Here is a 22,955-nt window from a genome sequence, read left to right as displayed (position 1 = left end):
GATTGGGGTGACTCTTAATTTTTTACTGGTGTTATTTTCTTTTCCTGAAAACTCCCTTTAAAAAAAGGGCAGCCTAAAAATGCAGCAAGTTTACGGGGGGCTCAGAACCGCCGCGGCGGTGGAGATCCAGCATCCCACAGCAGTGTTAAAAGAGGCATTTGTTTGCAGAAGAAATTTTGGAGACTTCGTATATCTTTCCAGATAGTCTCGGTAATGTAGTTACGGCAAAGCATTAGGGGTGACAACATATCTGGGGATAGGAAACACCAGACTCTTAAATAGCACATTATCACGTTACAGAACGGGACATCAATTTGTTTATAAAATGGCTAATTTTGTCTGGCACAACTGCAGGGTGTTTATCCTTGTAACTGCTAGAAACTCGTATAATCTCAAAAATGCTAATGTAGCTCCAGGCCCTGCTCGGCACGCCGTTAAACCACCCACGGGCATGACTTAAAGCTGATCTCTTCACCCCCTGTGCTATTTGTGGGCAGAAACAAGTCCAGTTCACATTAGATTTTTTTAATTATTTCCCCACTTTTTTCCAAAACTTAGGGAAAATACAGCAAGAAATAAACACCCCGTAGGACTTTTTCAAGACATGATGTCCCTACGACCATGCCAGAAGATTTTTTTTTCTACAACCATCAGACTTTACAACAAAGCACCGTGTCATGAAAAAAAGCACAAACATCCTGAAGCTCAAACATCGCAGCCTGTACCCAGCAGGGTTTGGAGCTTGTTTGGGGTCCCTCTGTCCTGCCAGGACTTGGTCCTGCTCCTTCTCCTTTCCCCCATGGTCCCACCACTGGGGCTGAGTGGTTGGGTGTGTAGAGGTGGGAAATGCAGAGGGGATAAAGACTCTGGTCCTTATAATCATCTCCATAGAGCTCCCCATCCTCTGTGGACATATAAATGCTGTCCATGCCCTTGGGCTGGGTTTGAACTAAATACATGTTCTCCTGGCAGCAGGTCTCCTAGCCCGTGTGGTCTTGTTTCTTTTAAAACCTATTAAATCACGCAAGGGTGGAGAGGGGACCTCTTACGGGGGGCTTCATGGGGCATGCAGCAGGGTTGGGAGAGCGAGACCCATGACATGGTCCTGGGGGTCCTCCTGGGCGAGCGAGATGGCTGCCACAGCGATCAGCAGCGTGGAGGATGGATGGTGTTTGCAGCATGTGACTGAGAAGCCATCACTGAGCTGTGACTCATCCCCAAACCCTGTGGTCCCAGCTGGTCCCCGTTGCACCATCCTGCCCCACCCTGGGTGTCCTCATGGGTATAAATAAGTGAGGGATGGAGAGGGTTGGGCTGTCCTGTGCACAGTAGGTTTCTAGGTGCTGGTTGGGTTGGAAGTGGTGTGTCCTAGGAGGATTTGGGATGCAGGTAGCAAGGAGGGGGTGCTGTAGGATGGTGCTTTCTGTGTGCTGTGATGGGTTTGGGTTGTGTGTGCAACAGGATCTGGTTTGCAGAGCTCTTGAGCTGCTCGGTGCTGGCTTGTCTCCCCCAGCATTAACTCCTCATAGCTACAAGCATGTGGGCCAGCTCTGGGCTCCCTGGCACCAGCTCTCCTGATGCTGGCTGCTTGCTGGCCTTGGTGCATGAGCTCCTTGTTTCCACGATAATCCCTGCTGCTGTGTACTTGGCTGAGTATCACCTGGCTCTGCTGTTTCTTGGTGAGTGAAGCTCATTTGCACTTGCTGATGGCCATTTAGGTTGTTTTCTCTCTTGGACTTGTGTTCCTGTCAGCATCTTCTAGGGTCTTTCCAGAGTGTCTCCTGTTAAGAGGATGAATCTGGAGGGCAGGTTTGCAGATGGGGAAGGGCAGCTCCTCAAGAGAGGTTTGATGGTCTTGCTGCAGATACTCAGAGAGTCTCACTGCTGTCTCCTGGGTATCCGTAGAGCTGAGATCTCCCAGGAGCAGCATGTTGTCACTTGAGACACCCCAGTCATACCTGTCTTTGTTAACCCAGCCCTGAGGAGGGGGGGGGAACAAGTGCATCTCTCTAGGCTTACCAGGATGGGGGACTCTGGCTTTGCAGATGCTCTCCCAGAGCAATGCCCTGGGAAGGGAGGAGCAGAGCCCTGGAGCCTGGGTGATGGGCTGAGCCCAGCACCTCCATGGGTCAGCAGGATGGGGGGAGGCGCCTGACCACCCTGCCCCCCCCACAGCTGCATGTCTGCACACAGCAGCCGAGCAAGTCCTTCCCCCTCTTCCTCAGCCCACAGGAGGTTATTTTCTGTGCGGGGATGAAGTGTCATTTCTGGATGGGATGGCTCTCCAAGCAGTCTCAGACAGGACCCTGTCACCCTTCTGTCTGTCCTGATTATACAGAACCTATTACGCAGCATCTCTGGTAGCTTCCTAACTGCTCTGGTTATTTTGGAGGCTGATTCATTTGTGTGGCCTCAGAGTAGCAAAAAAAAATATCAGAGGAAACTGAATTTCTACCAAAGTGAAGGCCGTGCACTCCTGAGCAGGGAGCTGCTCCCAGTTGCCTGCTGGGAATTGCTGATGCCGAACTGGGGGGTGAGATGGTAGTCCATGGAGTGCCAAGGTGTTAGACATGGGCAGTGTGTCCAACAGCTCAAGTGTGTTACAGTAAAAAGGAGTTGTCCAGCTTAGCTGGGAGTCCCAAATTTAAGAAGGCACTAAATAACAGATATGTAGAGACAATTTAGGTGACTGGTTTCTTATCAGGAAAGCTGATGGGGCAAGAGTCTGCCTTTGATAAGGGACTCAGGGGGGACCTAGGCCCTGAGGAGAGCTGGGGCTGAGCCCCATGGGACCACAGGGGTGATCCATGCCCAGGGCAGCACCTGTCGCTGTACCCAAACTGCTTTTACCTATCGGAGGCGCAAAGAGTTTGATCTCTGTTATTTATAGCAGCTGCTATAAATGTGCCAGGATGTGCCAGGCAGGGAGCAGAGGGGATCTTCACCCCGTCCCAGTGGCTGGGGGTGGCTGGTCCCAGGGTGAGCAGCTTCACTTGGGGTGGTGGGACCTGGCTCTACCCCATGCTGTGTCTCCCACATGTACTGGTATGGGAACTGGACTCACTGGGGGAGAGAGGGGTGCTGAGCCGAGCCACCTGCAGAGCCTGCGTTTGGCTCTTGGACTATTAAAATATAACTACAAAAGAAAATACACTTATAGCAAGTTTCTGAGGATTTTTTTTTTGCCTTTCATGTTCCTGCAAGATATGCTGAAATATAGATCCAGCATTTGACACTCCAGCACTTCACCTGTCTCCTACTTGTAGGACACTTACCATGAAACCATTTAAACCTTTAGAAATCTTTAGAATTCATTTTATTGATGGAAAGATTGTGAATTTGATCTAGAATCTGCTTTAGGGTTGACAAAGTGCCCCCACATTCATTAATTTACTGTTATTTTTATGGATGCTGATGGCTCCAGGGCTGTGGTGTGCGGGAGCTGGATGCAGGCTTAACTCCTGATCCTGCTCCCTGGGGCCATCCCACTGTCTCTGGGTGGCCACAAAGGGGTCAGAGCAGGACCAGATGCTGCAAAAGATCCCAGAAAGCCATAAAAGCATTCCCATGCACAGGACAACATCCCCTTTGAGGACCTTTTGTGTTCAGTTTTGGGCCCCTCACAACAAGAAAGACCTTGAGGTGCTGGAGCAAGTCCAGAGAAGGGCAACGGGGCTGGTGAAGGGTCTGGAGCACAAGTGTGATGAGGAGCGGCTGAGGGACCTGGGGGTGTTTAGCCTGGAGAAAAGGAGGCTGAGGGGAGACCTTCTCGCTCTCTACAACTGCCTGAAAGGAGAGTGTAGCGAGGTGGGGTTGGTCTCTTTTCCCAGGTAACAAGCAATGGGATGAGAGAAAACGACCTCAAGTTGTGCCAGGGGAGGTTTAGATTGGAGATCAGGGACAATGTCTTCCCTGAAAGGGTTGTCAAGCCCTGGCACAGGCTGCCCAGGGCAGTGGTGGAGTCCCCATCCCTGGAGGGATTTAAAAGCCGTGGAGATGTGGTGCTGAGGGCCATGGGTTAGTGGTGGGCTTGGCAGTGCTGGGTTAACGGTTGGACTCAATGATCTTAAAGGTCCTTCCCAATCAAAATGATTCTGTGATTCTATGACCCCCTGCTTAGCCTTGGGTAGTGCTGCCAGCACCCAGCATCCCCCCCTGTGGCTGCAAGCCCCGTGCCTGGTGCTGCAGGGGGCTGCTCCGTCAGCAGCCAGATCAGTGTGGCACAGCACGATGGGTTCAGCCCAGCGAGAGGAAGAGGAGGCACGGGCCGAAAGCAAAGCTGGTGCTGCTCGCTCCTGCTGAGGGAGGAATGAGCAGAGTCATGGGGCTGCAGAAACCTGACTCCTGCAGTGATCGCTGGTGGCAGCTGGAGGCACAGCCACCTCCGCCGGGACCACAGGCTGGGCGCAGCGAGAGGGGACGGGGCATTGCTGGGGGTTTGGAGGGGAGGCTCAGGGGAAGATGTGGACCATGCAGCACCCCATGCACCGAAGCCTTGGAGAGCTGCGTGCTGCTGAAGGGGCTGGAGCCCTACGGAGCGCTGGCTTGGCCCGTGATGCAGGCTTGCCCTAACAGCTCTGCAAAATCCTACTTCCAGGGAAACTGAGGCTGCCTAGACCAACAAGCTCCTGTGAGTCCTCAGAGTCCCCAGGAGGTGGGGTGGGTTGGTCCCACCATGGGTGCTGTGGGTCCTGCTTGAGCATGCACCAGTGCATCTGCAGTGGGACTCGGGGCGATAGAGCCAGATGCAGCCCTGTGCTTTTGGCTTGAGCTCTGAGGCCACTGGTGTCATGGGAATGCAAAGGGCAGGTTTCCAGAGCTGCTCGAGTAGAGTGTGAAATGGGTGTAAATCCAGAATAACTCTGGATGAGACGAAGATGATATGACCTATGGGGTACGGCTGAGGGAGCTAGGGTTGTTTAGCCTGGAGAAGAGGAGGCTCAGAGGTGACCTTAGTGAAGTCTACAACTACCTGAAGGGAGGTCGTAGTGGAGTGGGAGTAGGCCTCTTCTCCCAGAAAACTAGCGATAGGACAAGAGGACACAGCCTCAAGCTTCACCAGGGGAGGGTCAGGTTGGACATTAGGAAGCATTTCTTCTCAGCAAGGGTCATTAGCCATTGGAAGGGGCTGCCCAGGGAGGTGGTGGAGTCACCATCTCTGGAGGTGTTTAAGAAAAGACTGGACATGGCACTTAGTGCCATGGTCTAGTTGCCATGGTGGTGTCAGGGCAATGGTTGGACTCGATGATCCCAGAGGTCTCTTCTAACCTGATTGATTCTGTGAAGCAACAGTGGTGCTCTGCTGACCCGCTGCCGTGGGCAGGGTCCCCTTGCAGAGGTGTGTAGTGGCAAAAATCCCCTTTTTGCTTGCTTTGATGAGGTCCCACCGAGATTCAATTCAGCAGCAACAGTGAGGTGGTTTCTAAAATGCAGTTATCCTGCACCGCTCAAAATCAATACCTCCCTTTGCCATTGCTTTTATCTCTTGGTTTTATAACCACCATCGGAACATGTCGATACCATTATGCACCCAGAGTCTCTCTTCCCATCAGGGCTATAAATGTCCAGTTCTCCTTAATTACAAAGGGCTGAAAGTTTCCAGCTCTCAGCATGGCAGAGCTGTGAGGAGCATTGATCCTGAAGCTTTTTTGGGGGCAGGTGCTCAGCAGCATCATATAAAGTTTCGGTGCATGGAGGAGTCGCCGCTTGCCAGTGGGATGGTCGTTTTGGTGGGGGTGAGGCACAGAGGTGCATCTATCCCAGCATCCCTGCAAAGCCAGATTGAGTGTTATGGTATATTGGACTCATCTCTGACACAAGCTGGTGTTTATGGGTTGAACAGACATCGAGGAGAAGCCGAGGCATGGTGACTCAAAGCAAGAACCTTTCTGGTGTCTAGGAAGCCTTTGCCAGGTGTTCTGGCCTCCCTCAGGGCATGGCAGACTGTTCAAACCACCCGTCTTGTCCCGGCTTTGCTCTCTCCAACCCTTTTTGTTGCTCTGCTGCCCAGTGGAGCCACCCTTATCTCTGCCAAATGGCCCGTCCTATTCCTGTCTGGGGACTCATCCTGATCTCTGTAACATTAGAAAGCGCCATTATTGCCTTGCTTTTTAGCTCAAGATAAGACTTTAACCCCTTCCTCTCAGGAGCAGAGCCATCCAGCACTGCAGGTTACTCATGTTTCCTACTGATGGGTGCTGTGAAATGGCAACTGACCCTGCAGGACCAAGCTCCTCTGGCTGAGGAACCTCTTGCTTTGAGCACCGCACGTTGCTCGCACAAGGTGCAGGAGGAAAGCTGCTGATGCCTTGCAGCATGTTGCAAAGGGCGGGCAGCTGGAGCGGTGCCACTGATGCCAGAGGTGGTTTGTTTTGTTGAACAGCCCTGTCTAGGTTGTGAAATTGGTGTTTAACAACAGCCAGCTGGTGCCAGGGACACCAACTGCACAGCTCGTGCTGTGATCAACCTGATGGTGCTTTTTGATTGGAGGCTGAACAGGGGTCTGGGAGGGGAAGGAGCACACGGGGTGCTCCATCTACAAGCGATCCATGTGTAATAATCTTTCTTGCAAGTTCAATATTTCTGCAATAAACCCCTTTGCAAAACCTCACCAAGATCCTGCAATCACCTGGCTTCAAGGGTTGAGCAAAAACTGCCCCAAAATGGCGCCAGCTGGCATTGCCTTCTCAGCCTCCCTCTCCCCAGCAGGCTGGACGCGGGCGTCCCGGAAGCAGAATGAGAGGATGGCCTGCCTGCCGCACATCCCGGGCCCCGAGAACCTCCGCCCCTTCACCCCCGCCTCGCTGGCTGCCATCGAGGAGCGCATCGCTGAGGCAAAGGCGCTTAAGATAAAGCGGCAGCATGTGGAGCTGCCTGAAGAAGAGGAGATCAAGCCCAGCAGTGACCTGGAAGCTGGCAAGAACCTACCCCTCATCTATGGTGACCCACCGCCGGAGCTCATTGGGACCCCCCTAGAGGACCTGGACCCTTTCTACAAGGATAAGAAGGTGAGGGGTAGAGCTTAACCTGTGGGTAGACTTGACATTAGATGTAAGTCTCAAGAGAAAGACCAAAGCATGGACCTCCTCTTCTTTCCACCATGTCCCAGGGTCTCATCTGAGCCCCTGTTGGTGATCCAGCCAGAGCCCCAGACTGCTCTGGTTGCTTCTTCTCCAAAGCAAGAGCATCTGTTCCTTGGCAAAGTCCTGAGCCTTTGGAGATCCAAAGCATGCACAGAGGTCTCGCCTCTCATGGCAACACTTGATCCGTGGGTGTTTTGGGGGTGTGCAGAATGGCTAACCAATCTCCCTCCTCTCTTTTCTCCACAGACGTTCATTGTCCTCAACAAAGGGAAGTCCATCTTCCGCTTCTCGGCAACCCCTGCCCTCTACCTGCTGGGGCCCTTCCACCCCATCCGCAGAGGAGCCATCAAAGTGCTTATCCATTCATATCCTTGTTCTCTGTGATGCTGCTCCATTGCAAGGTCAAACCCTGATGCTCAGAGTGCAAACAGTCCTGGGAGAGGGCTGAGGGAAGTGTTTCCTGATGGTGTGGTGAGCAAAGCTCCTGGGCTGGCCCCCACCATGGCCAGGACCCACTGCCCAGCCATCCCAGTGCTTTGGTCGCTTCCCAAGGAGTGAGTGCTTGAAGGCTTTGGGCACCTTGGTGGCACCAAGAGCTCAGTCTTGGTTGGAGAAGGGAGGAATCAGTTTGGTTGGAGAAGGGAAGAAACCTAAGTGGTGGAGCTTCCTTGGAAGAGGTTCAAGGTCTCTGAGGTCTGGAGAGACTTGGAAAGGAAGGAAAATGTTTACAGGTCAGGGGATGCTGTCCCATCTGGGAAGTGGGTGAATTGGGGAGCTCAAAGGATGCTTTGGGAGAGGGAAGGCAGAGGAACCAGGACATTGGGGTACAGGGAAGGAGGCAACTTGGTTAGTGCTGGGGTTTTGGTGTGAGACAAGCAGAGATAGACAGAAAAGGACCCCAAGAGCAAGAGGGGCACTAGGATGGGTGAGAAGTGATCCCAGCAGAGCTCTGGTGGCAGCAGGGGTTGGTGGCCAGGAGGTAGGAGGAAAAAGAGGGGGTGTTAGTGGCAGAGGAATCAGACAAGTGGAGAAAGCTGTACCCTGGGGTGTTGGAGAAGAAGGAGCACAGGGGACAAGAAGGGAGACAAAGCCAGCACCATGCAGATGAGGAGGGAAGGGCAGGGGCCAGGACCATGCATGGGAGCAGGGGGACTAAGGGGAAAGTGTGAGCACAGCACTGAGCCAGGAGAGAGCTGCAGGAGGAGAAGGTCAGGGCATGGGACCAAGGTGGGAGCCAGGACAAGAGGAGTAGAGGTGCTTGGCTTCATAACTGTGTGAAGGGGGCAATCTAGGCAACAGCCACAGCATTTCTCCTTGACCAGGTATTAAATTATTCAGCATGTTCATCATGATCACGATTTTAACCAACTGTGTGTTTATGACGATGAGCAACCCCCCGGCGTGGTCCAAGAACGTAGAGTAAGTCCCTGCCTCCTGTGACCTCCCCCAGCCATGGGGGCCATCCCAGCTTGGCCATCCTCAGGAGGGCCAGGACCAAGGCTGAGAGAGGGGTGTTGGGATCCAGGCACCCTTCAGAGGAGGAGAGGTGTCACTGGGAGATGCTGGTGGCCCTCTTGATCTCAGAAGGGATGTCCATGCTCTGCATTAGGCATTGCAAAGAGTGTGAGTGTTTCAGAGCTGCCCAGAATCTGGTGGGATTCCTGCGACAGGAGACCACTGCAGAGCAGGTTGGGTTGGGTCAGGTCAGCAGTGATAGTATGGAGCAGCTGAGCAGATCCACAAGTCCAAGGATCATGGACAACCAGCCCCAGGTGAGAAAGGGAAAAATCCAGCATTTTTCTGCTGTAGTTCTGCACAATCAGGTCTCAGCAGGGTTATACAGAGAGTGTGGTGGTGTTGGGACATCAGCAGGGATCAGAGGTGTTGCAGAATAGTCAACAAAGGGATTGGTACCTCAAGATGTCCCAACTTGCCTTACGAGGTGAGGTGAAAACCTTCCCCAGTGCCGAAGCACCCCAAGAACGCAGCAGCCCGTGACTGTGAGCCCCTAAACTCAGCTCCCCAAGATGGTCCCACTGGCAGGGGTGGAGAAAACCTCATCCTGAGCTGGCCCTTGGACCTGGGTGAGCATCCATGCTTTCTTTGCTTCAGTTTTCAACACCAATGATGGGTGCTGGGACCCCCAGAGCCCTGTGCCTGAGATCCATGACTGTGGGAATGATACACTCCCAATCAACCCTGAACTTGTGTGGGATTTGCTGCTCCAGCTGGATCCCTACAACCAATGGGGCCCGACGGGATTCATCCAAGGGTACTTAAAGAACTGGCTGATGTCATAGCGAGACACCTCTCAATGCTTTTTCAACATTCTTGGGAATCTGGAGAGGTCCCAGTTGACTGGAAGCTGGCAAACGTTGTCCCAGTCTTCAAGAAGGGCAACAGGGATGACCCTGGTAACTACGGGCCTGCTAGTCACACCTCAGTGCCTGGGAAAATTATGGAGAAAATTATTCTGGGAGTTATTGAAACACATCTCAAAGACAATGCAGTCATTGGTCCCAGCCACATGGGTTGATGAGGGGAAAGTCCAGTTTGTCAGATTTGGTTTCTTTCTATGACAAGGTTACCCACCTAGTTGACCAAGGGCAGCCAGTCAATGTAATCTTTTTGGATTTCGGTAAAACTTTCGATACTGTCTCTCCCAGTATCCTCCTGGGCAAAATGTCCAGCATACAGCTGGATAAACACATAGTGCAATGGGTGAACAGTTGGCTGGCGGGTAGGTCTCAAAAAGTTGCAGTAAATGGGGCTACATCGGGCTGGCGACCGGTCACTAGTGGGGTTCCTCAGGGATCCATCTTGGGGCCAGTGCTCTTCAATATCTTCATTAATCATTTGGACACAGGACTTGAAGGACTACTGTCCAAATTTGCTGGTGACACAAAATTGGGAGGAGCTGTTGACGCTCCCGAGGGCAGAGAGGCACTGCAGAGAGACCTAAATAAATTAGAAAGGTGGGCAAACACCAACTGCGTGAAGTTTACCAAGGGAAAGTGCTGGATTTTGCACCTGGGACATGGCAACCCTGGGTGTACGTGCAGACTGGGGAACAAGAGGCTGGACAGCAGCCTCGTGGAAAGGGATCTGGGGGTTCTGGTTGATGGCAAGTTGAACATGAGCCAACAGTGTGCCCTGGCAGCCAAGAGGGCCAACCGTGTCCTGGGGTGCATCCAGTATAGTATTGCTAGCCGGTCGAGGGAGGTGGTTGTCCCGCTCTACCCTGCACTGGTGCGGCCTCACCTTGAATACTGTGTGCAGTTTTGGGCGCCACAGTATAAAACTGATATGAAGATACTAGAGAGTGTCCAGAAGAGAGCTACAAAGATGGTGAAGAGTTTAGAGGGGAAGCCGTACGAGGAGCGGCTGAAGTCACTAGGTCGGTTCAGCTTGGAGAAGAGAAGACTGAGGGGAGACCTCATTGTGGTCTACAACTTCCTCTCAAGGGGAAGTGGAGGAGTGGGCACTGACCTCTTCACCCTGGCGCCCAGTGACAGAACTCGAGGGAATGGCAGGAAGATATACCAGGGGAGGTTTAGGTTGGATAATAGGAAAAAGTTCTTCACCCAGAGGGTGGTGGAGCACTGGAACAGGCTCACCAAGTCTGACAGCATTCAAGAAGCATTTGGACAATGCCCTCAGACACATTGTGTGAGTTCTGGCGTTGTCCTATGCTGGGACAGGAGTTGGACTTGATGATCCTTGTGGGTCCCTTCCAACTCAGGACATTCTACGATCCTCTGAGTCACTGTTATCATTTCAGATACACCTTCACTGCGATATACACCTTCGAGTCCCTCGTCAAGATACTGTCGAGAGGCTTCTGCATCGACAACTTCACATTCCTGCGTGACCCGTGGAACTGGCTGGACTTCATGGTCATCTCCATGGCGTGAGTTTGGTGGGATGGGGGAAGGACAGGAGTTCTGGCCACTGCACCTGGGGAGGGAGACGTTGGGGAGGAGGGCTGAGAAACAGGGGGGTGGGTGCCTGGCAGAGCCCTTGAAGCTCTTTCCTCTCCTGTCCTGCAGCTACATTACCGAGTTTGTGGACCTGGGGAACATCTCTGCTCTCAGGACCTTCCGCGTCCTCCGTGCCTTGAAAACCATCACCGTGATACCAGGTGGGACTTAAAGAAGGGGTCTTCTCTTCATATCTTCCCCTTCCTTGAGCTCAGGTTTTCCCACAGTTCACAGCAATTCCTTATTCTTTTCACAGCTCTAAGAGAAAACAAGAAATATGTCATTTGATACTTATAAATAATTTTCCACATAATTCAGCTTTTGGGTCAGATCCTGCTGATTTTACATCTTGGAATTAGCTGTGCTCAATGGGTTGTTTGGCCAGGGAAAGCCCCTGATGAGCCAGACATGGTGTTCTTAGGGCTCCTTGGAGATGCCTTAAGTGGTCTCATGCTCATGTTGCATTTATGGGCTCAATTAACCGATACACTTTGCTTGGTCCTTGGAGCCACAAACCCAGTCTTGTCCCCACTGCTGACTGCTCTGGTGCTAGGGTTGAGATATTTAATGGATATTAGTGCAAGGGCCACATGGTGGGTGTTCAACATCACCCCAAACATCCAGCCTGTGGTGTAAGAAGCACATTGTCAAGCACCTCTGATGGATGCTTCCCAAATTTGATACCATTTCCATACCCTGCTTTGGTACCACCAAGTGCAAGCTCATGGAAATGGTAGGTCAGACCCCTTGAAGAAGCGTGAGATTGAACAGAAAACGATAATTTCTTGTGGTGAATAAATTCTTGTGTCCCTGCAATTTCCAGGTCTTTAGGGGTCATATTTGAAAGTTTTTTGCCTCCATCAAACAGGCTAAAAATTGTATTTAGCAAAACATAAGCTGCTGCTTCTTTCTGGAATGACATCCTCCCAAGAGGCGTTGCAGAAATAGCAGTTGCAAAAATAACCTGGTTTGGAACGGCCGTCCTCAGCAGTTTCCCAACATAGACAAGCCCTTGGAGAAGAGGGTTTTACCTAAATAAGTTTGGGGAGTGGGGGAACTGGCATGATGACAGGGCTAAAAATCATGTGTCTTTGGAGAATTTCATCCATGTGAGAAAGCTCTGTGCTCAGAGCTGCTTTTAAATCAAAGTCAGGATGTCCCAGCATCATCCATGTAGACCTCGGGTGACAGGAACAACATCCTCCATGTCAAAAGTCCACTGAGGATCTGTGGGCAAGCCTCCTCTGCAGAGGAAATGGTGATGTTGGAGGGAGGAGATGAGTTAATCCCAATGCTTAATGCAGATGTCACTTCGTCACCTTCACTCGGACGTGTTGGGGTTTCTCCAGCTTGAAGGGATCAGGCTGGAGGGTCTGTCTGGGCTCCCGACCACCCACAGGACAGGAGCATGTAGGGGTGTTGGATCACGGAGGCTTTTCTGGAGCTGAGAGCAGTGCTCAGCATCTTCCAGCTGGGCTGGCAAATAGCTTTTCCATGTGCCACAGCAAAGTGGTCTACTCTAGTAGTACGGGCCAAAAAAAGGCCAGATTGTGGCATTTGGAGCTGCCAGGCTGGGGTGGGCTTTGTCTTGTGATACCCAAGTTAAGGTTGGTATGGGGAGGCTTGGCTGGCACTGGTCCAAGGGTGACAGCTTTGGGGGAAAGGTTTATGCTGCCCAGCAATGTGTGGGGGCAGAGGGGCAGCTTGGATGCAACGTGGGGCACAGAGCTGTGGGTCTGAGCACATGGGGTGGTTTTGGTGATAGCACACATCTCCACCAGATCCAGTACCTTTTGGGAATGCCATAGCACATCCTCCACAATTAGCAAATGAGCAATTGGCTCAGTAGTGATGCCTCCCCCCTAGGGCTGAAGACGATTGTTGGGGCTCTGATCCAGTCAGTGAAGAAGCTCTCGGATGTCATGATCCTCACTGTCTTCTGCCTGAGCGTGTTTGCCCTAGTTGGTCTCCAGCTCTTCATGGGGAACCTCCGGCAGAAGTGTGTGCGGTGGCCCCCCCTCAACGACACCCTGCTGGGGGACTTTGGACTGGAAAGCGATGCATTGGCCAACACAATGCTCTATGGCAACTTCACCAGCAACTTCACCAGCAACAGCACCTTTGATTTCGAGGCCTACATCAACGATGAAGGTAAACACTCATGCATCCCCTTCTCCATTGACCTGTCGCCCTGGTTTGCTCCTCAGTTTCCTCACTCTTCCTCTGCGTCAGACCAAGATGGTTTGCTTGCATGGCTGTTCCTGCCACAGTGCTTTGCAGGGAGATGTGGCCAGCGAGTGAAACAGGGCTTGTGTACACTCACAGATGAGATCAAATCCTCCTTGCCAGGGAAAATGCAGTCCACCTGGGCAAGCTAAACTCCTCCAGAAAGGTTTCACAACAGGGAAGCCTGGACAAACCAGTGTCTCCATCTCTCCCACTTGCTAGTGTGGGCATAGTCTCCCCATCAGGGTGGGCACTGGTGAACACCTGCTCCATCTGGCTGGTCACAGCAGGGAGACCAAACCCTCCAGGAACAGATGGGACTTTGGGTGGAAAACCTGAGGGTGGGATGCAGGAATGACCTTTCTCACCCACTTTCACTGCTACATCAGAGCAGGGTCCTTCCCCAAGTATCACTGCATCCAGAGAGCATTGCATGCGGGCGTGCAACGCTGCAACAGCCAACAAGAGGGGAAGGAGGGAGAGGTGGGATCAAGCACAGGTCCTTGGGCAGGTCTCCAAGTTTGCTGCTTTCCTACCACTTCTTTGAAACAAGTTTGGCCCAAAAAAGTGTGGTGGGTTTTCTGTTTGTTCTTTGGTTTTGGGTTTCTAAACTCCATGAAAATGTAAAAATCCCAGAAAACCTGCCTGGCAGAGCTGCACGGTGGCAGGATGCTCCACAGGGACATTTCTCATCTCGTTTAGGGCACTCGGCAGAGCTCAGCAGAAGGTCGGGTTATGTCTCAGCTGAGCTGCTTTTCCCCACTGTACAAGTAGCTCTGGCATTAATTTCAGGAAGGCTTCTTGGTAGGGGTGCAAATTCAACCCATAGGATCTAATGAGTGCAGTGCAAATAGCAACAGCACCCTGTGGCCATGCGTTCGGGTTAACAGCTCCTGGGGCCAGGCCAAAATCGTATCGCCTGGAGTTTCACAAGCGGGACATCTTCTCGATGAGCCCACGGAGGTTAAATAAAAGCCTGGTGGCAAGAAGCCAGGCAGAGCTGGGGATGCTTTGAGGAAGCTCCAGAAATCCCTGTGTGGCTTCTGGAACGGCTGTGCTAGGTGATGCCCAGGATGGGGTCCAGCTGCCCTCTGCCATGTCCTGAGGTGGGTGTCTCCAGGTACCCATCTATGTGTCCCTGGGGGCAGGTGACCTGTGGTGGCACTGCTTGGCAGCTCCTGTGGCTCTGGGTCTGTGCTCAAGCTGTAAGGAGGAGCTTTAAGGACCCCTGGCCTGTGAGCTGGGTGGGTTTCCCCACCAGGTAGGGGCTGGTTGGGATGGGAGCAACAAGAGGAAGGTGATAGCCAAGGAGCAGTAGCAGACAGTTTCCCCAGGCTTTTTTGGGACCCCTGCAGTCCCCCATGCTCGGAGCTCCCTGGGAATACCCTGCCATTTCGTACGTTCTCCCAGCAAAACAGACCAGCCCTGGTCCTTTGAGCACATGTTAACTCTCACCTTCCCAGGAGGCCTGACCCTGGCCAACCTGGCCATTTCCAGAGCTGTTTATGAGCTTGGGAGCCATCTAGTTGGGTCGATGAAACAATGCCATGAGCTCTCTGAGCTAGTGCCAAGTAGTTCAATGCAAATAGCAAAGTCAGCAGAGAGGAGAGAGCCCAGTGCCCAGCACTGGGATCCAGGGAATTTCCCTGACAGTGAGAAGCTGCCAAGAATTTGAAAATCAATGTTTGTTTTGTTTTTTGTTTTTTTTTTTTTTTTATGTCTTGCTCTTTTCTCAACTGCAAAGCCAATTTCTACTTTCTGGAGGGAGCGCTCGATGCCCTGCTTTGCGGGAACAGCAGCGATGCTGGGTGAGTGCAGCTCACGCTGGTGGCTGAGCTCCCCTGTGACTTCCTGGGAGGGGACAAGGCAGCCAGCACAGCTTGTGGGACCACTGATGCTTGGGGTGGGACAGGATTGGGGCTGGGAACATGGGTCTGCAGGTGAATGGTCTGGGAATCTGGACTGTATCAGCTTGCCGGGGTATCGGTCCAGGCATCCCGACTGTATCAGCTTGGGGTGGGAGGGTCTGCTGAAGCATCTCAGTGTCTCCAGGGATGAAGTGTTTTGCGTGGGTGCAGGAGGGGCAGTGCTGGAGGCTCTTGCCAGCTGCCCCCCATGACTCCTTTGGTAGGAAGTGCCCCGAAGGGTACCAGTGCATGAAGGCGGGGAGGAACCCGAACTACGGCTACACCAGCTACGACACCTTCAGCTGGGCTTTCCTGGCTCTCTTCCGCCTCATGACGCAGGACTACTGGGAGAACCTCTTCCAGCTGGTAGGCACCACATTTTTATCCCTGTGCAAATACTCCTCTCATTTCAATGCTGTCCCTGACCTAGGACACGGAAAAAGTCCGTTGAGCGGAAACTCAGGGGACCTTGTCCTGTGGTTTATGGATCTAACCAGGATCAGCAGAGGTGGGGCATGGTCCCCTCTAGCTCCCCAGTCTGACCAGTGCATTTTCCACTGGACAAAACCCAGGTGTGCTTCAGCAGTGCTGTCAGCTCTATCACGGAAATTAGGGAGTTATAGGAGCATCTCTGGCTTGAGCTAATGGAGAGGGTACAGGGGAAAAGCTAGGTCACTTGTCCCCTGGACTGAGTCATCCTCCAGGGAGAAGTTGGAGGCACCATGGAATCCCAGCTGGCTCTGGGTCCAGGGACTGTTTAGGTAAAAGCAATCCTACATCTGGAGGCTACACGTGTCCTCTGGAAATGATTATGCCCAGATCTGGAGTTAGAAAAAGACCGATCTTGGCCCAAGGGTGAAACCCAAGAAGTTGGTTCAGCCCCTGTCACAGCAAAGTGAGTCTCTGCTTAAATATTGGTCCCATCTCCATACCTGCTTGCAGCCCTTGGGCTACCAGCTAGCACAGAGCAGCGTGGCTGGGTTTGCTGAGACTTCTGGCTGTTTCACACCAGTCCTAACCTGGTGCCACGGACTGCTGGAAGGTCAGTTGGGCAATGACCAGCCCCTGGGGGAGGTGGGAGCAAAATGGGAGGGTGTCCTGGTGCAAGACCTTTTGTTGGAAGTATCACCAAACCGGTATTGTGCCGAGGTGGTGTGACAGCCCGTGCCTTCTCTTTCCACAGACGCTGCGGGCAGCAGGGAAAACGTACATGATCTTCTTCGTGGTGGTTATATTTCTTGGTTCCTTTTACCTCATCAACCTCATCCTCGCAGTGGTGGCCATGGCTTACGCAGAACAAAATGATGCCACGCTGCAGGAGGAGCAGGAGAAGGAGGAGGAATTTCAGAGGCTCATGGAGCAGCTGAAGAAGCATCAAGAGGAGCAAGAGAAGATGGTTGGTGGAAAGTGTGGAGGCCAAAATGAGGGACTTTTGGAATAGGGGGAGAAAACAGGAGGTAGCGACAAGCGTGGTGGTGCCTCTATTTATGTAAAATCCAAGAATGAGCCCAGTTTGATTCATAGTAAGCAAAGATAATAATGGAGTAACTATTTGGGAAGTCACAGCTCAATCAAAATGTTGAGATACTATCCTGGCTGGGGGGGGGGAAAAGAGGCTGAAAAGATTTAATTTCCACATCCAAGATCCAGCACAGGGAGCACTGGGAGGCAGCAGAGAGGTGCAGCACAGAGGTGCGGTATTGCTTGAAAGGAGGAGGTGAGAAACGAGGCATAAAGGGCACCAGGACTAACAAAATATCTTCCTGCAGCACATCAAGAGCAGGAAATTTGGCAGAGAGCCTGCACGGGCAGATTAGGATCAGGGCACAAAAGAAGCGCTCAAGGTAGGGCAGTTGCAAAGCTCAATGCGTTGGCAAACCATTTGCTTTTGGAGACAACAGAGAGGGCGTGGGAGACCCTGCGTCTCGCCCAGGGAGGTCCTGGTGTCCTTGGAGGAGCTGAGGCACAGCTCCGGGGGTCTGCTCTCACGGCTGTCCCCCAGCACGTGAGCAGATCCTCACACCTGGTGCTGCAGAAAGTTTGCAGTGATACTTCTCCAAGCTGACGAAACAGGCGGTGTCTGAAGATGCCTGGTTTCCACCCGTTTGCTCCATGGAAGTCCTGGGGTGTTGCCTTAGCCCCTTTCTAGTCCTTGGGAGTCTCTCTTCAGCACAATATGCCTACAAAAATGCAGGCAAAAGCTCCTGTGATGTCTGATGCTGCTGCCCAGCTGTATTTTCCACCTCTAATAATCATTTTGGGCTACATCAGCAACGTCCACAGGAGACATCCCTGCGAATCTAACCGTTAGTCTGGGCAAAAGACCAGCTCCCTCACATGCAGAGACACAAAACAGTGTTTTCCTCTCTCTAGAGCCTCTGTCTCTCATTGCTTATCTGTGCCAAGCCACAACATCCTCCGAGGAAGTGGCTCACACTTATCTGGTGCTGTTTGCAGGATGGGTCTAAGCCAGCCCAGCCTTACCCGAGGGATGGGGACTCCAGGGCTGAGCATAAAGCTGGTGCCGTGGCCAGTTCTCTGAGCAAATTAACCAGTGAGTTGCCCAAAGGCTTTGTTAAGGGATGATACTCGTTTATTGCCACCTAGAGAAATGGAGGAGATGGAGGGAATAGGGCTGAGAATAAGGGCAAAGCACCTACAAGAAATGGGCGCTCGGATCCATTTAATATCCAGCAGCCGAGCACGGAAATCACGTTGCATCTCAATGTGCAGTGGGAACAGAGAGGTTCCCCCTCTGCTGTGGCATCCTTAGTGCTACCAAAGCTTCAACTATTAATATCACTGTCAGAAAGGAAAGGAAAAAAAATAATGAAAAAATAGCATGTGCAAATAAAAGCCTATAAAACAACATTTGGGAAAAAAATTTAAATTTTGACCCAAACATTCACAAATTCAGCGCACGTCCAAAAATCTTGCACATCTCATTTCAGCAAGAGCCTTGAAGATTTTGCTGCTTTCCCATTTGGGATGAAAGCGTATTTCGGAGATTAAAATTTCCTGCGAGACAGAAATTAGAGGGTTTGCATAGTTTTGTCCTTATGAATTATTCACCCAGACTAAATTTGAACAGATCTAATACTGCTGTGCAGAGACCTCGGTACGGGGGGGTGTGCGAGCGAAAGGGAAGGGGTGTTTAGCTACTGCAAATGGTTATCCCTCATCGTGAGGGTCTGAGTTTGCTGCCCAGGTCGTGAAGCAGCAGACTTTGGAGACACAAAGTCCTGCCCAGGGTGGTCCTGGGGCTGGATTCGCCCCCTCCTCAGCCTGGTGTCCTGCAGTGATCGTGGGAAGGTCCCGATGGCTGCGGACACATGGGTGATGGAGACGTGGGTCGCTGCAGTTGCAGGAACGGCGGTCCAGCAGCGGTTCCCTGCCCAGCAGCGTGGCCGAGAAGGAGCGTGACTCGGACCTGAATGGTGACCAGGACAAGGTGAAGAACTGCAATGGGCAAGTGGTCCCCAAGGTCGTGCTGGAGCGCTCTGCTACGGTGGTTGATGTACGTGCTCGGCTCTGTCTCTGCCATCCCTTGAGGTTGCCCACCCCAATAAACCCCAGTGGAGGGACAGGCTTGTGCCCAGCTTGTTGTGGATCCTACAAGCCTTTCTGCAGCCCACCTGCAGCTCCCATGTTGCACCTCAAGGTCTCTCCAGACCGTGCCCTTTTTCCTGCCTGCTCTATCTTTAAGTGCATCAAATACCCTGCAGCGCTCTGCATTCATCCCCTGTGGCCTCTTCTCCTTCTAGTTCAACCCAACCAACGAGCGGGAGAAATCAGACAACAACCACCTCACTGTGGGCAACAGAGACGGGCCAGGCCTCGAGAAGAGGGTGGGGAGCGCCATCAGTGTCATCTCCAACGCCGTGGAAGGTACGTCCCTCCCCAGCTTGGGTGAGAGCTATGTGTGCCAGCTGTTTCTGCCCAACTGCTGTGCATTGGTGGGCTTGGGGTGCTCAGCACACACCAGTGATAGGAGCTGTCCCAAATCTCCAGCCCCGTGCAAGGGATGACTCTGGACCTGGGGTCTCCATACGGGGTCAGTGCACTGCAGTGATGCTCAAGCAAGGCTTTGCATCCCAACTTGCTAGGATGATGCTCAGGGGCAATAATACAATATCTCTTGCAAATGAATGGGATTGCAGTTGATTACAGTGGTCTCCAAAGTCAACTGAGAGCTGTTGAGTGGCTCCCCAAGAACTGCTGTCCCAACTGCAGCAAAAAGTACCTTAGACTTAGCAATAACAGACTTCTCAGTCCTGTCTTCCCTGAGAATGGGCACCAAACCTTCTGGCCACTCCAGAGCAGTTCCCTGGGATGTCCATGCAATCTCAGCATGGCAGAGACACCTCAAATCCTGCCCAGGTGCTGAGAGCAGGATTTGGACCCACAGTCCCCTGACTGATCTGCCTTTCCATCCCTCTCTGGTTTGGAGGGTAAGGTCTGCAACATCACTGTGCCTGGGCATGGGAAGGCTCCTCTGTTTAGCCCCCATACTAAACTCGTAGATGGTCTAGGGCTGGTTCAGGACCTCAGGAGAGGTCTCTTTGAGTGGCTTAGCACTTGCCCCAGCCCGGGGAGGGCAGGATAAGCCTACACTGATGTCATTTTTATTTCCTGCCCTCAGAGCTGGAGGAAGCTCACCAGAAGTGTCCACCCTGGTGGTACAAATTTGCCCACACGTTCCTAGTCTGGAACTGCTGTCCTCCGTGGGTGAAGCTGAAGAAGTTTGTCAAGCTGGTGGTGATGGACCCCTTCGTGGACCTGGGCATCACCATCTGCATCGTGCTCAACACACTCTTCATGGCCATGGAGCATTACCCCATGACAGAGGAGTTCGAGAATGTGCTGACTGTGGGCAACCTGGTAGGCAGCTACGGGCATCCCATCCTTCCTTGTCTAGAGCCACAGCAACCACAGCATCCACCCTGGTGGGCAGATCCCCTCTGCTGCCATTGTGTCACCTGAACAGCATGCACGCATGCCTGGAAACATGTCCCAGCTGCTGAGAAAGTGCTGCAGGGGTCTGCTCACAGCATCCCTGTGGGGGGGTTGGACTCCAGGATGGCTCAGATCAAGGGAAGCAACACGGTGGTGGCATTCATCTTTCACTGCAGCTTCTGTCTTGCGTGGTGCTCAGTGATGCCAGTGTGGCATGGCCTTGCAGAGCTGTCCTGAGCCATCTTCTACATTGCAACCCAGGGTCAGGTACAAGCTGCTGCCAGCCCTGGCTGACACCACAGTGCCCTCATAGTGCTTGGTGGCCGTGTGGTGGAGCAGGGGCCAATTCAGATGCTGGGACCAAACAGGTCCCCATGGAGCAGGAGGCAACAGTGCTAGCAACATTTAAAAAAAATTATTTTTCCCACTGAAATCACTGCTGCTCTGGGCTGTCCTGATTTCATGGGTGTATTTAGCAACCAGCTGTGGCTGCTCCTGCTGGGAGCTCAGGGTAAATGGCTTTCAGCTAGATGCAGTCTGCTGGTGGGACAAGTCCAGGGAGGCCCCTAGTAGCTCTGGGAAGTACAACCACGGGATGGGAGAGCTCACTGTCATCTCTTCTGCCACCTTGCCCTGCTCCAGCACCTGCCTGGGCCTCTCTGTGCACAGGCGCTGCAGTGATACATGCCGGTGTCCCAGCCCCGGGCAGGCAGGGTGACGCTCAGCACATAGCTGCTTTGTCTCTGGTTTCATTCAGGAAATACAAGGGGATTAATCGGCTGTTACTCAAAGCACGGTCACTCTGCAAAGACAGGTCCAGCTTTTCCCTCGGGCCAGCAGCAGTTTCCGACTGCTTGTACACCCCAATGCAGGGAGATCACAGAATCAATCAGGTTGGAAGAGCCCTCTGGGATCATCGAGTCCAACCATTGCCCTGACACCACCCTGTCAACTAGACCATGGCACTAAGTGCCATGTCCAGGCTTTTCTTAAACCCCTCCAGACATGGTGACTCCACCACCTCCCTGGGCAACCCCTTCCAATGGCTAATGACCCTTGCTGAGAAGAAATGCTTCCTAATGTCCAACCTGACCCTCCCCTGGCCAAGCTTGAGGCTGTGTCCTCTTGTCCTGTCACTGGTTGCCTGGGAGAAGAGGCCAACTCCCACTGCGCTACAACCTCCCTTCAGGTAGTTGTGGACTGCACTAAGGTCACCTCTGAGCCTCCTCTTCTTCAGGCTAAACACCCCCAGCTCCCTCAGCCGTTCCTCGTAGGTCAGACCCTCCAGACCCTTCACCAGCTTGGTTGCCCTCCTCTGGACTCGCTCCAACACCTCAACATCTTTCTTGAAGTGCGGGGCCCAGAACTGGACACAGGATTCAAGATGCGGCCTCACCAGTGCCGAGTACAGAGGGATGATCACTTCCCCACACCGGCTGGCTCCACTAGTCCTAATAGAGGCCAGGATGCCATTGGCCTTCTTGGCCACCTGGGCACACTGCTGGCTCATGTTTAGCTGGCTGTCGATCAGCACCCCCAGGTCTCTTTCCACCGGGCCGCTTTCTAATGGGTCGGTGAGATGGTGGGGTCGGGGGGATGTGCTGGGGATGGGAGCAGGAGAAGCAGGTCCCACTGAGCCATGGTCTCCCCCACATCATCTGCCTGTGCCTGAGAGGAAAGCAGCAGCAGGCAGAAAGAGGCTGTAAGAGAAGAGAGCAGGGATCAGCTGGCAGGAGCAGAAAAGGGGCCATTTGTGGGCTGGCATGCGAAGGGGCACGTCGGGGAGCATCCCCTGGGATCTGCCAGTGCAGGAGCCTTTCTGCAAAGCAGAGGCAAGGACCTGTGCATCCCGACTCGATCCATACCCAGGGCAGAATTTGTCACCGGGCCCCCTCTGCACATGCCGTGTGGTGAGATTGCATCGAGGATGCTAATTGTCACATTGCTGCTCCCGCTCCCGAGTAATGTGATAATGCCCAGCGCCGTTGTAGTCCCAGGAAAAGAGCAATGTGTAAAAGCCAGATCAGCTTTCGCAGGGCTCGGGGAGGGGCAGGGGCATCCCAGTAGCAGCCCAGTTCCCGGTGCTGGGAATCCCTGTGATCCAGCAGCCATTTGAAGGTGGTCCCTTTGCTAATGAGACATTTATTTTTAATTTCCACCTGCCAACACACACCTTTGCCCAGTCTCACCAGTAGCATTCACCTCCCAGTACTCCCAGCATGGCTCCACAAGACACACTGGGCAGCAGCTGGAGAGCTCGTTCTCAACCAGAGCTGGACCCAGTGGGATGAAACACTTTGGGAATACCCCAAAAAGGAGAGGTGCTACCCACTCCCTGCAGAGCACTGGCTTTCCAGCAAGCTAAAGGGGTTCTGTTTCCCACAGGTCTTTACGGGGATCTTCACGGCGGAGATGGTCCTGAAGCTCGTCGCTTTGGACCCCTACGAGTATTTCCAGCAGGGCTGGAATATCTTTGACAGCATCATTGTCACCCTGAGCCTGGTGGAGCTGGGTCTGGCCAACGTGCAAGGGCTCTCCGTGCTCCGCTCCTTCCGCTTGGTACGTGCTGCAGGGATGGGTTGTGCAGGGGGGTTTTGGATGCAATTGCCACCAGGGTGGAGAACGGCTTGTTCAACCTCCATTATGGCGGTCACCAGCTTGTCCCCTGTTAAAGATAACACTGACAGTCGAGCTAAATATTTAGGAGGTCGGAGTCTGCGCTCTTTGCAAAGCAGTTGGGTGTTTCATCCAAAACTGCCACATGAAGGTTTAATCCCAGCTTCGCAGCCTTGCTGACACCTTGT

The 22,955-nt window shown here is 52.9% G+C and overlaps 1 protein-coding gene across 5 annotated transcripts in view; it reads left to right on the top strand.

Moving 5' to 3' along the window:
- SCN4A (sodium voltage-gated channel alpha subunit 4) overlaps nucleotides 1–22,955 on the top strand; it is a 49,872-nt gene that overhangs the window by 6,964 nt on the left and 19,953 nt on the right. For 4 of the 5 annotated variants that reach the window (XM_068418730.1, XM_068418731.1, XM_068418728.1 and 1 more), the window contains exons 2-14: nucleotides 6,709–7,007; nucleotides 7,329–7,449; nucleotides 8,414–8,501; nucleotides 10,864–10,992; nucleotides 11,132–11,223; nucleotides 12,929–13,213; nucleotides 15,033–15,096; nucleotides 15,420–15,561; nucleotides 16,379–16,591; nucleotides 18,557–18,712; nucleotides 18,960–19,083; nucleotides 19,838–20,076; nucleotides 22,537–22,710. In XM_068418730.1, coding sequence (XP_068274831.1) covers nucleotides 6,744–7,007; nucleotides 7,329–7,449; nucleotides 8,414–8,501; nucleotides 10,864–10,992; nucleotides 11,132–11,223; nucleotides 12,929–13,213; nucleotides 15,033–15,096; nucleotides 15,420–15,561; nucleotides 16,379–16,591; nucleotides 18,557–18,712; nucleotides 18,960–19,083; nucleotides 19,838–20,076; nucleotides 22,537–22,710 — 2,091 coding nt within the window. In that variant the 5' untranslated portion in view covers nucleotides 6,709–6,743. Of the gene's footprint in view, nucleotides 1–6,705; nucleotides 7,008–7,328; nucleotides 7,450–8,413; nucleotides 8,502–10,863; nucleotides 10,993–11,131; nucleotides 11,224–12,928; nucleotides 13,214–15,032; nucleotides 15,097–15,419; nucleotides 15,562–16,378; nucleotides 16,592–18,556; nucleotides 18,713–18,959; nucleotides 19,084–19,837; nucleotides 20,077–22,536; nucleotides 22,711–22,955 lie in introns of all 5 variants that reach the window. The other variant, XM_068418729.1, reaches the window with a different exon arrangement.

The sequence above is a fragment of the Nyctibius grandis genome, chromosome 26 (genome assembly GCF_013368605.1).
Source record: "Nyctibius grandis isolate bNycGra1 chromosome 26, bNycGra1.pri, whole genome shotgun sequence".
NCBI classification, from domain to species: Eukaryota; Metazoa; Chordata; class Aves; order Nyctibiiformes; family Nyctibiidae; genus Nyctibius; species Nyctibius grandis.
The sequence above is the reverse complement of the archived record's forward strand: the minus strand, read 5'-3'. Positions and strand labels throughout refer to the sequence as shown.